This window comes from Chiloscyllium plagiosum, chromosome 18 (assembly GCF_004010195.1).
Source record: "Chiloscyllium plagiosum isolate BGI_BamShark_2017 chromosome 18, ASM401019v2, whole genome shotgun sequence".
Classification (NCBI taxonomy): domain Eukaryota; kingdom Metazoa; phylum Chordata; class Chondrichthyes; order Orectolobiformes; family Hemiscylliidae; genus Chiloscyllium; species Chiloscyllium plagiosum.
The window spans coordinates 31,335,957-31,354,634 of NC_057727.1; the positions used below are offsets into that span (position 1 = coordinate 31,335,957).

General features: G+C 37.4%; 1 protein-coding gene across 8 annotated transcripts in view; it reads right to left on the reverse strand.

Annotated features, from left to right (window-relative positions):
* LOC122559010 (ERC protein 2) overlaps positions 1–18,678 on the reverse strand; it is an 825,386-nt gene that overhangs the window by 520,523 nt on the left and 286,185 nt on the right. For all 8 annotated transcript variants that reach the window (XM_043708089.1, XM_043708091.1, XM_043708092.1 and 5 more), the window contains one exon: positions 1,948–2,115. In XM_043708089.1, coding sequence (XP_043564024.1) covers positions 1,948–2,115 — 168 coding nt within the window. The remainder of the gene's footprint in view (positions 1–1,947; positions 2,116–18,678) is intronic.

The window sequence follows — 18,678 nt, forward strand, 5'->3', positions numbered from 1 at the left end:
GAGATCTGATTGAGGTCTACAAAATCATGAGAGGTATAGACAAGGTGGATAACAAGAAGATTTTTCCCCCCCCAAGAGTGTGGGACTCAATTACTAGGGGTCACGAGTTCAAGCACAGGCTTGGAGGGCCGAAGGGCCTATTTCTGTGCTGTAATTTTCTTTGTTCTTTGTTTTTCACTAAGATGGAGTAAACAATGACAGGAAGCTTCAGAAAAGGGAAAATGTTACTCAAGAGAAAAACACTGATGAAAAAAGTGAGTGCAAATTAATGACAAGGTGAAAAACTGTGGAAAGGCAAAAACTAGAAGGTGCATTAGGAAATTCAATGAAGCAATTATGAAGTTATTTTTATGGCAAACATCAAGCTGACAGGAATGCAACTAGTCTAAAAGGAGTAGAGATTCAAAATGCTGCAGATGTTATGAGAAGAGAACATAAGAAGTGCCTTGATAAGCAGCATTATGTTTAAAAACTAGATGAAACAGACTGTTTTCTGAATTATTAATGAACTTTGGAAAAGGCAGAGTGTGAGCTAACAAAATTAGGATGACAAGTGAATGGCTGGAAAATGGATGCTAGCTGAATGGAATTTGATTCATAAATAATAGATTGTACTGAGCTGATTGGTGAACTTATTAGCCCCGTATAAGGGGGATCACTGAGAAAGGCTTTCCTTAGACTCAAAATATTTTTCATTGAAATTAGATGCAAAGCAACAGTGAAGGGCTCAGGCCCAAAATGACGATTCTTCTGCTCCTCGAATGCTGCCTGCTGTGCTCTTCCAGCACCACACTCTTGACTGCAAAGTAATAGTGCCAAATATTGTGAAAATAATGATAGGAAAGGAGACCCAAGTCCAGGCAAAGAAATAAAATAAAAATGGATTAAAAAATTCAAAGAAAAATATAGACCAACATTAAGCATCTCAAATGCTCAACTTAAAGATGCAAAAAAGCAATGTAAATGGTGTTGTAGAAATTATTTCATTGCAGAAGCAAACTACTGCAGACAGTAGAAATCTGAAATTGGAACAGGAAGTTCATAAACACTCATTAGGTCAGACAGACAGAAAAATTAAAAAGACGGTGGGATTATCTTCTACATTCAATGAAACCTGCAACTTAAATAAAGTCAGTTGACACCCTGAAGAAGCCACAAAATAAAACTGGCTTCAGTTAATGGCAGACAAGGATCAGAATTAATAGAAAATGTACGTTTCGCGATATGAAACGAGGTATCCGTAAAATCAGTGTTAACGCAATAATAACTGACTTTACATCAATCCAGTGCAAGTTGGAATACCTTACTAGAATTAAAGCAACAAAACCAGACCTGCAATTTTGGCACAAAATTTCTCTGGCCCATTGTGACAAGGACTACGATAAAGAATAACTTGCATCTTGATCTGGTTTACAATAGCAGTCAGAATAGCATCCATAAATTAGCAGCGGAGCAAACACAATGATTAAATGTTATCAGGTTTATGCATCAGCAAGCTTCAGGCCACATGGATGTGTGATATTTATGACCACTTAATTCATCATGAGGGGCACCTAAAAAATAAAGCAACCATGCCTTACAATACTGAGCACTTATTTTGAAAGCTCAATGCTTTAGTGGAGATCATGAAATGCCATAGACTGAAGTAAAACTGACAAAGAGGATTTCTTCTTCACAGAACATCCAGCACGTGATGATGATGATTTTTGGCTAGAATAAGAAAAAAAAACTTATGGAAATACTAAATTCTGCATCAATTAAACTTGATGGGCTGATGACTCTCATCTTAAACCTTTAGTACATTCTTGGTATTGGATCTCAGAAGTTCCTTTGATTGGCACTATAGTTTAGATACATAACAAACACACCAAAAAATAATGTTCTAACTGCAACTTTAACAGTGAAAAGAAACCCATCACTTACTAAACTCTTAGGTTGAAGGCCTACCTTCTTTTGGAGGACATTGATCTTTCTCTCTTTCACTTCCAGCATATCTTTCATATCACGTATCTCTCCTGCTAGTGTTCCTTTTTCTTCTGTAAGATCTTGCAGCTGTTTTGTCTTTTTGTTAAGAAAGCTTTCTTTTTCCTCAAGTCGCAACCTCAAAGCATCAACCTGGGAAAGAAAACAGACATATATAATACAGTCTCTAAAATACCCATGATCCTAACATGAAATTTACTGCTATAGCAAAAGGAAGAAACTGTTTTGTTATTCTTGTTATAACTGTTGTAATGTTAAGTATATGATCCTGTGTTCATAACATGAATACAGTTTCAATATCTCATATGGAATAACCACACTGCACCAAATTTCAGTTGTATAGGTTACACAGAAATAACTACAACTGCAGCAGACTGCTTGATCCAACTACTTGGTTTTCATGATTATCTTTCAGATGAGTACTCGTCTCAATTCCAGATACTTGCATAGATCCCATCCCTAATCATTTTCTCTCAATTTCCTTTAGCAATTCACTTAACCTAATCTTAAACTAGTGACATGGCCTTGACATCACTCAGTTCTGCTTCCTCAAGAAGCATTTCTTATTTCAATACCAAAACTCTTACATTTAACATTAGATCCAAATCTCTGTATTCTGAGCTTTCACCCATCAGATACAAAGTGCTAGGGAAACTCAGCAGTTCTGGCAGCAGCTGTGGAGACAAAAACAGTGAACACCGAGTCGAATGGCTATTCTCTGAACAAATGGATTAAAAATACTGTTTTTTTTCTCTCCATTACTGTGCCAGTCCTGCTGAGCTTCTCCTGCACTATTTTACATCTCCGGCATTGACAGTATTTTGCTTTGAAAAGTTAAAACAATGGATCAAAGTATTTATTGACATGTCTTACTTTTAGTTCTGAAAGGTCTTCTTCTATAAAAGGTGTTGCGACAGAAATGATAACTATGAAATAATTACTGATTACTGTAAAACCCATCACATTCAGAAATACCCATTAGGGAAATAAAATTGCCCTCCTTACCTGGTCTGGCCTATGTGTCATTCCAGACCAACAGCAATGTGGTTGACTCTCAAAAATGGCCTGTCAGGTCATTAAGTTGTATCAATCACTAAAACCTCCAAAAAAAAAATTGAAATTGGATGTAGCACCTAACACCAACTCAGTCCAGTTGACCCTACAAACTCTTTCTTGCCAACATCTGAGGGTCATTGCCAATAATAGGAGAGCTGTCACTCAGACAGGTTCAGCAACAGCCTCACAGTCATGCTCTCAGAATCACACCTCAGTGCCAGGAATTGCCTGGCACTGAGGTGTGATTGTTACATGCCATTTGTCAACCTAAGCCTGGACACTGTCCAGGCTCTTGTGGTATTTGGATTCAGACTGCTTCAACCTCTGCAGTTTCATGAATGGTGCCAAACACAATGCAGTAATCAGTGAACATTCACAGTTAAGAACTTATGACAGAAGCAAGGTAATTGATGAAGCAGCTGAAGATTGATGGGCCAGCATAATCTTCCAAAGAACCCCTAGAGTGGTGTCCTGGAGCTGAGATGACTGACCACCAACAATCATAGTCATCTTCTTTGAGGTAATTGTAGTTTTAACCAGCAAATGCTAGCTTAAAATCCTATTGTGTTATGGTAGCTACTTCCATGATTCTTACCCATCATACTTACCTGATCTATTTACACTTAGCCACACATAATAGCACCCTTAATTTTGTATACAAACATATAGCTTAAAATACTTTAGCTTCAGAAATTCCATTAATTCTCTACTTTTACACTTTTGTCATCTCAAATAATAAGTGTATATCAAAAGTTTCCAAGAATAATGCTACACCTACTCATCTCCTTGATCCATCAACAGATTTCCTTGTGTCCCTGAAACAATTAGTGGAGATGTTACACAATTATCATTCCTTTTCAATCTTTAACCACTAAAGTATCAACTTAGTTTGAAACACACTTTTTTTCATACATTGATTCTTTTTTGTTCTGCACTGTCTTTACATTTTGTTTAAAATCCACCCAAAGAGGAGAAATAGCACGACATTAGTCCTAATATAACAAGGACCTGAAGACTAGGTGATCATTATGATCAGAACAACATCCTCCAATCTACAATAACATCCCATTAATACAATTTATCATAAATTCAAACCTGATCAATTCTTCAACTGTCAACTCATGCCAATGTTTTGATTTACATTATGAAAAGTATTAAGCACTAGTGGCATGATTACAGGCAACAAATGCAGTGTTTTACTACTTCCCGATTCACTTTGTCATGCCTCTGGATCATAATCCGAATCAACTATGGACAGATTGAGTTCTCAGTTCTGCCATGTTTTTCAGAGAAAAGGATAAAGCCTGACTGAAGGATGACTGAAGTAAATCCAATGACTCTCTGGAGTTCAGGAATGATATTCATGAAGGTGACAAAAAGTCCTCTGAAGGGAAAAAATATACTCCAAATTGAACTGTCATCTCCTGTGAGTATCTCAGACTGTGACGAAAATGGTGGACAAAGGACAGTAGTTTAGGCAACAGACTTGTTTGCAATTTTCCTTTTCAGAAGTACAAACGGATAGAGGTTAAAACCAAGCTTGAAATCTGGTATGTTAGTGGACTAAGGTACTCCGTGTACTAGCCTGTATTCAAGTGCCAATGTCCTGTTAAAATCACAGTCAAAGCACTTCTTATTCCTCATCCTGATGTGGAGGTGCCGGTGTTGGATTGGGTTGGACAAGGTCAGAAGTCAGATGATACCAGATTATGGTCTACAGGTTGATTTAAAATCACAAGCTTTCGAAGCATTGTTCCTTCATCATTTTATCTGAAGAGGCAATACACTGAAAGCTTGTGGTTTCAAATAAACCTGTTGGACCATAACCTCACGTCATCTGACTTCTGACCCTATTCCAGATCTGTACATGTTGCATTTTTATTCCTTCTCACTTTAAGTAATAAACTCTCTCTCTTTCTCTAACTCAAGGCTGCAGGTTAAATTGGCTCCTTTTAAAAACTAAATTCCTTTGGGAGAAAGGAATCCACAAGAGAAGGGATCCTTCAATTAGATATTCAGAATTTATACACGCCAGGGATCCAGATATTACACTGGAACCACTAACAAGAGATTTTTCACAAATAGGAGAGCTGGATTAAGAAGTCCATTTCCTTTGCCAGGCTGGCTACTAACTGAAAAACCCAATCAACTCCAAAGTAGAAGCTGCAAACAACATTCATAAACCAAGGCAAAGTGGCTACAGTAAACAAATAGTTATCACTAGACACGTGACCTTTAGAAACTGCCTTGTTAAAAAAAAGTGTCAATATCTTTTTATTGCTCTATTTGAAAAAATGTCCAGGCATCCACAACCCTTCAAACTCAAGTCCACAAAAAATATTATACATGAAGCTACCTTAAAAATTATTTCCCTAGTTATATTATTAAACTATATCTTGATCAGTCCAACAATGACATCTTTGGGGGTGTGCTAATGCCATAAACCATAGAGTAATTGGCATAAGATTAACTGGAAGACCGTCACCAGTTGTAACCTGACTTTAAATTCCAAAGGCCTTAAGTGATACAATAGACTATCTATCAACTTGTACTACTCAAAAGAAGGTCAATATCCCTCAGCAATTTTTCATAGATCATTATGAACAATCTTCACTGAGCTCCCTAGGTAAGACATCCAAATGAAATACCTCAAATTTCTAATAGGATCTGAAAACATACATTTTAAATTTTGCCCCCTACCACGAAAAAAGGAATATTCTTTCCCAATAATCAAGATACTGAAATTTCAATACACGTCATGCAAACCACATAATTGCACAGCACACTTAGGATCCATCCAAATTGTAGCAACAACTATTATTTATTGTGTCACACATCTTGGTTCCAAGCTACAACTGCATTTGGTTGATGTTCCCCTGCAGAGAAAGATACCAGACAGACAAGTTTGAAGAACTCACCTCAGGAAGAAACTTGACAGTGAACGGATGCTTTACTGACTCAAACAAAACTGAAGTATCATCCCAATTAAAACTTTTCAAGATAGTAATTCATTTAATAATTGCTGGATGTCTGCTCCCGCTGCCTCTCTCTTTCCCCAAGTGTTGCAACCAAAGTCAGATTCCTGAAACTTTTCCTTCTGCCTCCCCAAAGGCAACAAAAAATGCACTTTAATGTACTCATGGCTTTAATCATTTTCTAACTTTAAGGTCATATTAGTGGCTGGTCACTAATTGCTAATTTAGTGAAACTATTCAAGTTAATAGCACAGATCTATCATCTTAGCCAGTCAATTTGCTTCTATTTTTCTTACCAAGAATCTGCATATCTTCTGTTTTCATCAAAATCTGTGCAAATTAGCCAACGGGAATTAAGTTCCACTACAAATGTTCATTTAAAAGAAAACTAAATATTGCTATTGGGCAAGATTACCAAACAGAATTCTTGCAACCCTATTTCTACATTATGTATTCAATTATTATGATTTTTAAGATAAAAAGACAATTTGAGAAGATCAACGCATGATCAACAAAACCAAATATGGTTTCCTTATATGGTTTCATTCTTTACTGAATCTACTAATGACAGCATATTCACAGCTTGCAATACTTTATTAAAACTTGAAATATTTCACAATTTTTCCACAAAAGATGAAAATAATATTTCACTACAGCTACTAAAAAGAAAGAACATTCAATTAAGTGGTTATATTGAAGCAGAGGGCTGGAGGGAAAAAACTATTACCTTTGAGAATAAAATATTTCTGTTGTTACTCAGGGTGGGAAATGTACAATGAGATTTCTCAGCTGCTAGCTCAGTAAATTAGGAATGAAGCTTAGGTTCAAACCATGTTAGACTTGCACATCAGTGCTTAAAAGCCAGCTTTTGCCAAAGTTTTAGTTGCTACATGGAGCTCATGTTTGCATTTCACTGCTGTGGTTAGCATTGGAACTCACCCAATACTCACCAGCTACTATGAAATCCTTCATTTCCATGCAACCAGTGTTTGCTTTTCATATAAATTGCGATTGTGTGAAATAGAAACATTCGAAAGGAAGTTTTAACTGTAATGTGTGGTAGCATACTGAAAGCAATTTCTGCACACAAAATGTATTATGACCAACAAAAGTTAATTTTTAAATCCTGTGATAGAAAGAGATCAATTTTTAATTTAGGTTCATTTTGGGGAGCAATTTTATTTTCTATACATTTATTTAAAAAAAAAGTATGCTTGACTTTACTGAGACCAACAGCTGCATTAACAGAACTCAGAATCAGAAAGATATGTTTATTAGCCCAATGCATATTTAAGAGGACATGTTATTTTGATTTGTTAACCTAACAACCTGAGAAGCACAACCTAAGCCACATCAGCTGAAATTTACCAAGAAACATGGTAGTCACAGTGTTCTTAGTGAAGCAAGAAACATCTTAGCCAAAAGCAAAAGTTATGAGACACAACTGAGGCAAACCTGGATTCAGTACTATATCGCGTGTACATCTGCCAATAATGCAATATTAAAAAAAAGATATTGTCCTTGGATGTTCCAAAGGTAAATAAATACACACAAATGACATATCCTATTTATTAATCAGACATGATTCCACCTATCCACAGGATTTTGATCACATTTTGACAAAGGTAGTCACATGCATTTATGGCTGGAACCAACAAAATGATGTTGCATTCCAAATGTGAAGGAATTGCAACAATGAAGGTTTTCATCTTTCTTCTATCAAGTTAATGCTATTCACATCATGTTGTTGCCTAAACACTGCCCTATGTAAGATAAAATCAAAAAGCAGATTTCAATAATCTTGGTTTGGCAAAAGATGAAGTCGAAATAAGATCGAAGAGATTTATAATTCCTGCTTGGCCAACTTAGTAAAATTTCTAAACTCCTCTGACCCGAGACACAACCAAAATGGCATGCAACCAACAAATATTCTCTAGCAAAAGGCAAGTGAAAGATGGTGTATTTTGGTAGGCAGAAGAGAGCTTCAGGTAGTAACAGTCTAAATGGGGTAGAGTAGCAAAGGGACCTACAAACATCATGAATTCTGAACTTTACAGATAATTAAGTTTTGAAAATATTCCTTAAACAAAGAATTCTAAAAAGGAATATGCAATTAGCCTTCCTGATAATTACTTCAGTTCAGAGAAAAATTAATATAACCCTTTGCCATGTAGAAATAAACTCGTTCAGGTGAGTTATCTTTCAAGAAAAGGACAGCAACACTTCCGATCCAAAGCAAAACAGTGCTGTGCAAAATCAGAAAGAGCTGCTTCGTATTAATGACCAAACAAGATTCTTTCAGGAATTTAATTTCTGTCACAAGAAAAACAAGCCTCTTGAAAAAAATCAGAGGAGTCAAGGTGTGCACTGCACGTGATAATAGCATCCAGGAAAATTCAAGGAGATGGGAGTAGTTCTCAAAAGACAAAGTTTCATCTTGGAATAATTGGGAATGACTTTGGGACTGTTCTTTATTTTGATATACCTGCTGAAGCGTAGCATACAGTTAGAGAATTTCCAATGGTATATTTCCAGATATTTTAGACAATGCAAGTTTATCTTTACTTTGATAGCTTGACTTGAATTTGCATTGTCATTTCCCCCCACTGTGCCACGTCTAAACATTTAGGGAGTCCTTAACTACAAGCATTTAAAGGTGGTGCACCACCTTCTCAGGGGCAATTAGAAATGGGCAATATACTGGCTAAGCCAGCAATCCCCATATCCCATGATTGGGTTTTGTTTAAAACATGCCTTTTGTGGTGAACCTATATTTTAAATTTAGGTGGTAGTTTCTGGTAAAACTCTTTACTGTCAGTAAATGATCATGCGACCAATGCTTCAGGAGACAAATACAGTCAGTTCTGATATAATGTGATAGTTCCGTTCTCATGCGATCTCACGTTATAAGAAAATCATGCAATAGCTGCACCATTTAAACTACTGGGGTCAGAACTGCGTTATAGCCAATACAGGTAAGGAGAGCTCGTATCCTACGTTTAACAGTCTAAATTTTTCAATCATGTTAAAGCCAATTCGCATTGAAGAAACCAGTGTTTAGCAGAACAGACTGTAGTTAAATGATCAATAATAAATTAATTGTAGGAGATGATGTTTCTGGATGGTGGAGTTGAGAATCCAGCACAGCTTTAGTTTTGAACAAACTTGCAGTACACCTCTTTCAAATAGAATTCAACAGAAAGTCTGAGTGCTCATGAGAAAGGTTTGAACCACTTGTTAGCTAAACGATGTCACTAAGAGTGAGTCAACCCTCTAGGATAGCCAACCTGAGAAGACAGAGAGAGTTTCATCTGCAAATTTCCAGCATTAAAGATCAGCAGCAGTGTTCCAGGAGGGTTTTGACCAGAATTGACTGCACTTTAAGCTATAAGCACACCTATATTAAAATGTTAAGATACAGAAGCGGAAGCCCACTGAGTCTGCTCCACCATTCAATGAGATCATGGCTGACCTGATGATTCTCAACTTCACCTTCGTGCCTTCTCTCCATAACTCTCAATCCCGTTACTAATTAAAAGCAACTCTGAGATTCAAATATACTTAACAACCTGACTCCGACTGCTCTCTATGGTATTGAGCAGCATGTCTATAAGGATAGGCAAGCTGGAGGAGATGTGAAGTGAAAATATTTTCAAAAGTAAACAGAGACCCCAGAAAATCTCAACCCATGCCTGAACCTTTAAAGCAGTACTCAGACCAAGTGGCTTATCTTTGATTTTGCAATAAGTGTCTGACTTGGGTTTGAGGTGCAAGTCAAATTTTGTGCAACAAATTTGAGTGAACAATTTTAGATTAGAAAATAAGTAAGTCTCTGTGTTTAGTACACTTCTGCAGTCTTCAATGCAAGTGACTATTTAAGGTGGAATGTAGTTTTGAGCATCCTTGTTCTGACTTATGTTTTATACTTTTTTCTCATTTAAACCGTGAACATTGAGGCTTCATTCTTTTAGAAAATACCTGGGTTTTTGGATTTCAGGAAAAGAATAAAATCTTTACTGGACTTTACATATAAAAGGCAAGCCAGATAAATATTAGAGAATAAATTAAGTATTCAGATCGAATAAGATGAAAGGGTATAGGAAAATCCATGTGAAGCATAAATGCCACCTCGGCAGCAAGTTCAATGATTCAATAGGAAGTTAACAACTTCAAATTATTCATTAACATTATCAAACAGCGAAATAAGAAACATGTATATAAATGATTATGATTTCACTCCAAATGTCAAACTGATGACATTTCTGATACCAATCATCCAACATGCTTAACCCATGCCTTGCACTTCATTGTTTGTTTTGTGCATCTGATCTTGACTTTCAACTCATGGCTCTACCGATGAAATAATGGTTATTACCCAGAGATTTATGTTCAACACAATTATTTCTAGAAACAAAGTCCGCAATAATTCATATTCTGAATAACAGCCATTCTGGACTCAAAACATTAATTCTGTTTCTCTCTCCACAGATGCTGCTAGACCTGCTGCATTTCTTTCAACCATCTGTTTGTTTTAAATTTCCAGCATCTACAGTGTTTTACCTTTAATACAGCAATATTGTGTGCAACCTGACTGGGGTGGCACGGTGGCTCATTGGTTAGCACTGCTGCTTCCACCATTGGGTGCCTGTCTGTGTGGAATTTGCACATTCTCCCAGTGTCTGCATGGGTTTCCTCTGTCTGCTTCGGTTTCCTCCCACAGTCCAAAGATGTGCAAGTCAGGTGAATTGACCATGCTAAATTGCCCATAGTGTTAGGTGCATTAGTCAGAGGGAAAGGTGTCTGGGTGGGTTACTCTTCAGAGGGTCGGTGTGGACTCGTTGGGCCGAAGGGCCTGTTTCCATACTGTAGGGAATCTAATCTACATGGTTGATTGGTATGAGCTTCTGAAGAGGTGAGACCCTACTAACTTCATCCCTTTCGTTGCTAGTCCAGTAAATGGCAGTGACCTCTTACATCACTCACTCTGTAACATTAACTTTGTTTTGGTCCAATTGTATACAAGAGCCATCTGAATAAGTAAAGACAATTGAGGTTTAAAAATACATGATCAACACCAACTACTTTGTTAAAACTTTGAGAACCCATATTCTATGTACATTGTTCCTCATTTGTCTGGTGATATGTTCCACTGATAGTATTGTATCTTCAGATGAGCACATCAAGAGGAGACTGAAATAATACATACAGCATTGGATATTGCAAATCATAAAGAGAGCCATCTTTTTCTCTTATATTCTTCCTGCTTTGTATTGCATTGTAATTTGTTTAAGTATTCTGCATTATTTGTAATTAATTTTTCAAAGTATATTTTGAACCTATATTTTAACATGACGTTGAAATGAAATCTGGCACTGATCATATTACAGATTCACACCTGAAAAGGAGTCTTTGTTTCAATGTTTCAGTCAACACCATATAATTTTAAAAGTTATGAGGCAGCTTTCCGCTATTAGTTACTGTATCTCAAATACTTGACAATCCTTTGAGAAACCTAAAGGATTATCATTTAAGTGCTGATTATGGCAACTAGTTAGAACAATGATTTTATTAAAAAACACAGATGCTACATTGATAACTTAGAAATGAAGTTATCTTATTCCCCCAAATCTCAGAAGAGAGTCTGGCATTCTTTGCTGAGGCTTTATCATGGCACCAGACCCAGTGACACAAAAGCAACTAGTTAAGACCCACTGGCAACAAACGACAGTAATAACATGCTGGCATCTCTGTACTAAGTCTTAAATATCCATTCAGAAGGAGGTACACCAAAGCTGCCAAGTTCAGACTCAATTTGCTCCAATATGGGCATAATAGTATGCATCTAATACTAATCTCTTTCCTTCCATTCATTCTCCAGCTAGTTCATTTACAATCTGCAGTAATTCAATACTGTTCTACAAACACTAAAATCTGTGTTCCAAACAATCAATCATTCATTTTTTCCAATAAGATCACTTCATAAACCCTAGCAACAACAGTGTCACCCTGTGGTCTGGTACAGTACTTAAAACAGACCTTATTTCGAAAAATTTTTTAAAAGTATACACTTGGATATTGGCTGTTTTTTTTTCTAAATCTCTGATGAACAGTTTGACAAACAAAATTTGCTAAAATGTTCATTCTAATGCCTTTCCAAATTCAGTGGAATAGATGCAGTTCTTTGATTGCAGACTCGAGAGATTGGATTTGCTGCACACTCTTCTAATTTTCCCCAGACTCAATAAATTTAAATGCTACATATTCCAGCTGCAAGATATTCCAAAAATGAGTATTATCATCTGCTTGGAGACCAGTAACATTTAAATATAAATTCAAACTTGTAGTTAACTGAAAGCATTATGCCACAAGATTTGCAATCTTGAATTTTAAAAAATCTTTTACCGTGCAAGACTGAAACAGAGCAAGTAGTACTAACTTGAAATTATTTTTCATAAACACTTACACTCAAAAATGTCAACAGCACATTCTGTTTCACTTAAATTTCCATCCAAGAGATCCCCTTTACTTCACAGGACCTTTATTGTTTCCAAACTGCTCATGGGACCAAACATGGATGTGTCATTGCTTTCAGGAATTAATTTTGATTTCCTCAGTATTCTTGCTCTTATCTGAGGTACAAAATTTTTTTGTTGCTGCTCCATTAACCTCCAACTAAGCAACCCTCCAACTCTCCCTAAGCATCTCATGGTTGCGGACATCCCAACTGAAGCCTGCGTTACGCTGCTTTCCTTCTCAGTGTTTCCAAATCAGAAAACATTCTTGATTCAGATTGCCCTCAGTTACTGGTCAACAGCTTCTGACTGATTCTCTCTGCTTCTCTCAAAACCGTTTAAAACAGCCTACTTCTGTGAGAAATCATATGGATATAACACAATCAACACAAATACCTCCCTGCAATCTATCCCCACTGCAACGTGGCACCCTGAGTTGTCCCAGTTAGTGACTTCAACTAATTATATTTACTTTCAAACTACCTGTTTGATTTGAGTTCCCACATTAATAGTTTGTCTCTCTAATGGGGACAACTTCAATCTTACCAAACTCACTGGCTCTAGTACTAAGCTAAGAGGGCTACAGAATGTTTATTGATTATCTACGTACAATGCTGGTGATATTAAGTAAACATGGGCCACCCTTAAAATTCCAATTACTTTGGGTCTATTCACCAACTTTATAAATTAGCTTCTATTCTCTTACATTCAGTAAACTCAATATGCAAACTAACAGAACATATGATGCAACTTTAATCTTTACCTAAATGTACCTATCACCACTCATGAACCTTCTATAATCATGTCAGGAAAATGTCAATGATTTCGTTTTTCTTAAGCAATATATACCTCGCACATTATTGTCCAAAGTACTTCCTAGTCAGACATTCTTTCAGACATTTCCTAGTCAGACAATTTTGAAGTAGTCAGACACTGTGGGCTTTAACTCTCCTCACTGGTTGGTTGACTTGAGAAGGGGAGAAAGTGAGGTCTGCAGACGCTGGAAATCAAAGCTGAAACTTTATTGCTGGATTATTGTCCAAAGTACTTCCTAGTCAGACATTCTTTCAGACATTTCCTAGTCAGACAATTTTGAAGTAGTCAGACATTGTGGGCTTTAACTCTCCTCACTGGTTGGTTGACTTGAGAAGGGGAATTGATTTTACAAATCAACTGGTGACTAACTGCAGTAAGCTTATGCTTAAGCAAAGGAGTTCTACAGTTGGCACATCCCAAGGTGATTCTTATGACATCTAACCAGCACTATTTGTGTTAAATATTCTGGATTCAAACATTTAAACAAAAATGCTCACTGCACATAGTATAGCAATTTGATGTTTAATGTTTTAATGAAAATACAGTAAATACAAGTTGCCATAATCTGGTGCCATTTTAATTACATAAATTATAAAAATAAATCAATCATATAAATTTAGATCAAATTTCATTTTTGTGCTTCATCTACAGCTTCTTGATTTCCAAAGTGTTTACTGGACACTACCAAAGCTGTTCCTGAGGCTGAAACACGAAGGTGGAAGCATGCTGAAGCAGTTGCCGCCACCGCTGACCAGACCTAGAACATGGCCTCTGCCAAGGCTGCCTCCAGGCGCCAACATAGCCAGGAGACTGCACTAACTCGAGGAGCGAGATCCATTCCCAACTTCAGAGATCCGACCAGCCGTCCAAAGCAACTCCCGAGGACCAACAGACAGTCACTCAAGAGACATTCACTCTGCCATTGCTGCAAACGCTGCCAAAACATCAGAGAAAAAAAAACAGACACCACTCCATGAATGTTTGAGCAGCCACTCACACCACAATCACCATGACTATGAGGAACGGACTGGATCCGCAGCATGACAGCTCCCCACAACCACAGAAGGAAGAAAAGAGAATTAAATGAGAAAACAAATGAAAAAAAGGATGTCGCCGATCATGTGAGATGAATCAGACAGAGCTGAGAGCCTGATTATCCCCTACCTTGCCATCATCTTGATATCAATAGACTTAGGCATAAGAAGAACAAAGGGTATAGAAGTCTTTGTTACAATTACACTGATCTAACTATGTGGCGCGTCAAATGTTTATTGATTTATCATAGTGATGCCTTTATGTAATGAGTTGCTGCTTGTGAACCCCTTCCTGCTACACTCTCCTATTATTAAATGCTTGACAGCATATAATTGCAGGACTATGGGTGACTCCCTATTACCTCAAAGAGGTCACTATTCATGAGGCAGATCAAGCAGGCCAATTCACTGCAGCCAATATTCCATTCTTAACCAAGCAGCACTGTGGTCAATAAGAGCTTCCTCATTACCAACCACTGGAACAGATTCTGGATTGAATCTGGGCATCTCCTAAACATTATGATTCAACTCTTCAACAGATAAACTCTTAGCTGTTGAGGAACAAACCAATAGTAGTTTGAGAAAACCAGTTAGCAGCCAAGATGGAAACATGTACATTAACTACACAAACTTGGTCAGAAATATTTGCTTGGGTTCTCCCCAAACTCATTAGACTGGTTTCTATGCCACAATCTTACTAATAGGAATTTGTGGCCAAATTTCTTGTAAAATTCATCTGTAAACACAGAGCCACCAGTTGAGGTAATAACAAAAGTGCAAAAAAGTGTGTGCTATTTCCTTTCATGGCATTTGACATTTAAAAGACAGCTCTTCTTCCACCATTATTATGCAAAACAAAGATACATCAGTTGGAAATGTGACTACACAGAGAATTCTGAACTCCGAAGGGGAACAAGGGCCAAAAATACTCTGTGGTAGATAAGATTTACAGTTCTCGGATTAATTAAGTCACAGGTCTTACATTAAACATTTTTCAAGAGAATGTCAAAAATCACTGTCAAACTCCAGCAATCTCTGTTATGATGATTTGGGCTGCATCACATTTAAATGTTTAGCCATGTATCTGTGGTCATTGGAAGTGGTTCATATGTAGGAATACTCACACTTTTACAAGCGGAGATTAGACAATATAAAGAAGTTGCATTTCAGAAGTAGTAACTTAAAAGACAATACAATTAATCAAGGAAATTAACATGCAACCAGTAGTCATTTATGCACAGATTTCATCAGGAAGAAATCAGCTCGCTGTGACTTTTATGTAATATTACGCTGAAAATTACAAGTGATAGTCAATCTCTTTGCAGACATCATTACACACAAGTACAAGCAATGGGAAGCCATATTGTCCATTGAGCCTGTTCCACTATTCATTAGGGCTGATTATGAGCTTGAGCTCCACATTCCTGCCCATTCCCCACAGCCTTTCATGCTCTTTGGGTCCAAAACTTTAACGACCACAGCCTTAATTATATTCAGTGACAGAAACTCCAGAACCTCTTGGGGCAGAGAATTCCAGTGATGCACAACCCTTTGTCTGAAGACACTCACATCTCAATCCTAACTGTTCAACCCCTTATCCCAAGACTGTCTCCCTGCTGTAGGTTCCAGATGACCAGCGCAAACTATTTCACAGCTATTGAAGCCAATTCAGAATCATGCAAGTTTCAATGAGGTCGCCTCTCATTCTTTCAAATTGCAGAGAATGTACTGTTAAGTTATGTTTAGCAGATCTGAGGAATGCAATTTAGAAATTTACATGAGCGTTTATCATTTTGACAGTGGTAGTTTCGATTTCTGCTACCCTCAAGAAGATCTAGCACTGAGTTCATGTAAAATGCTCTCCATAAACTGATACAATTGTGATTGCAAAGGTAAATGTTGTTCATTTGTATTATCACCAACAGAAATAAGTCAGCATCCACTTAGAGATGTTAACTGGCTGTATCACAAACAAGTCCATACGGGAATTTTTCCAGTAGGACAGACGATATTGTGCATCAAGAATGTGTTGCTGGGAAAGCACAGTAGGTCAGGTAGCATCCAAGGAGCAGGAAAAAATCAACATTTTGGGCATAAGCTTTTCAACAGGAATCAGGGCTTATGCCCGAAATGTCAATTCTCCTACTCCTCAGATGCTGCCTGATCTGCTGTGCTTTTCCAGGAACACATCCTCAATTCTGATCTCCAGCATCTGCAGTCCTCACTTTCTCTGAGATGATATTGTGCACTGAGAAATGTTCTTTCATCTTCAAATAACTTAAGTTTTTTTAAACAAATAAACTAACATTTCACTGGATAACAAAATCTGCTGATTGTAATTGCTATTTGTAATTAAAACATCACCTTGTCCTATCAATTACAAATAATTTTAAAACTTGAAAAAAGTTTTTTTGAGGATTCAAATGGACCAAATCAATTCCAAGATGATCTGGAAAAGCATGCTTTAAATGTTATCGCAAACACCTCAAAGCATTTCACATACTTTCAGCTACAGGGGTTATTACATTAGCAAATGTGGCAGCCATTTTGCACAAAGAATTTAGTTTAATAGCAGAATTAACTTACTTCTTCAATCAATACAATCAAAAGCAATGTTGCCTAGAGAACTAGCAGAATCTCCTCTAAATAACAGCACAGGATTTTTAACATTAACTTCAACTACCAGAATAGGCAGTTAGCCATCTGAATCAAAGACTGTTACTGAGTTGACAATATCATCTTAAAAGCTTATTTGGAAATTCAGAAAAACCAATGCATACAAAAGTTGCTGGAAGTGATGTTAGTGTTTGTCAGGCTATTTTTTATTGTTAAGTATTACTACAAATCCTGGTATGTCATTGCTCTTCACACTGATTTTCCTGCACGCTATTAGTAATGCTAAGGAATAAAACCAATAAGTAAAATTGTAGTATAACCAGGGCATTAGGCAAGCAAATATCTAAGTGTAAATAAGTGGGAAGATACACGTCCCTCCCTTGTATTACTTTGAACTGGGGGCACTGAATGGAAGGTATAGGAATTTCCCTTAGGAATTGACATGTACAAAAATGCCTTTACAACACTTGCATCTAATAGATCACACAGGAAATGCTCTGGATAATCCTGCAAAGAGAAAAACAATAAGCTCAGTATCAGGCATCTAATTCAAGCAGGCTTGTAAAGAAAAAAATAGTTTATATTTATAAAAATACATTTGTTGAAATAATTTCTAAATAACCGGTTTGCTTTTCCTTCACTACATCAAAAAATGACTGTGGGTTGATCCGTCGGCTTGTAACCCTTTCCACCCTTAGATTCTGTGGACAGATCCAATGGACTGACCCTGATCCATGCACTTGAGTGACCTGACTGCACAGCCCCAAACAAGAAGTGCCCAGATCCATTTTTGCCGCATAGCCTGTCGGCACATTCTGCAGAGGGGAGATTGATGTAGCACACTGCCATATATCAAGACGTTCAACTTCTAAACTGGAGAACGGTCACCAGCAACACAAGCTACCAGGATGCTAATTGGCACAACAGGGCAAGGCATGGATGGTACAAGCATGAGCCAAATGAGCAAGGGAGCAATTCTGAGATGCAGCTTAGTCCAATCTAGGTTAGCTGGGTGCCTATCCCCATGTACAAAGTGTCCTTGTAGCAATGATTCAAACCTCGTTTTTACTGTGACCTGCACTTCCTGAGTGTCTGGTAGTGTACTGGAGGGACGTTGCATGGTCACGAGAGGTTCCAAACATTAGATGCTAATGTCAGTGTACAAAGCTTACAAGTAGCTGGTGCCCATGGATCGTGCCTTGAGACCCTGTTTGGTGCTAAGCAACATAGGGCTCCTCAGAAGAAGCAGTGAGCTAAAGTCACCAGGCACCAGCTCTGATTTCCACATCAAGGTTTCTTGACATCCGGAAAGAAAGCTGAATATAAATGAGGCAGATTGGAGAGTTAAAATGGCATTTAAAAAACTACAGTGCACCTTAATCAGCAACTTGTCACTCAACAAAAGCATGAAAGCTGCAGGGGGGACAATCCTTAGTGGACCCATTTGTCTGATTCTGCCACAAATCTCTATATGGCATTATCATAGCCACCACTGCCTCAACAGCACAACTGGAAGAGATTTGATGTGCCACGACAGATTTACAAGTTCATATCTCCAATTTCACAAATAAAACTTTTTCCTCATAATCAGTGGAACCAGGAGGAAAAAATATCATGGAGTCATAAGCAAAACCTACTCTTTACCACGTTCACGGTGATTGTCAGAGATCTGGTGATGGATTAACT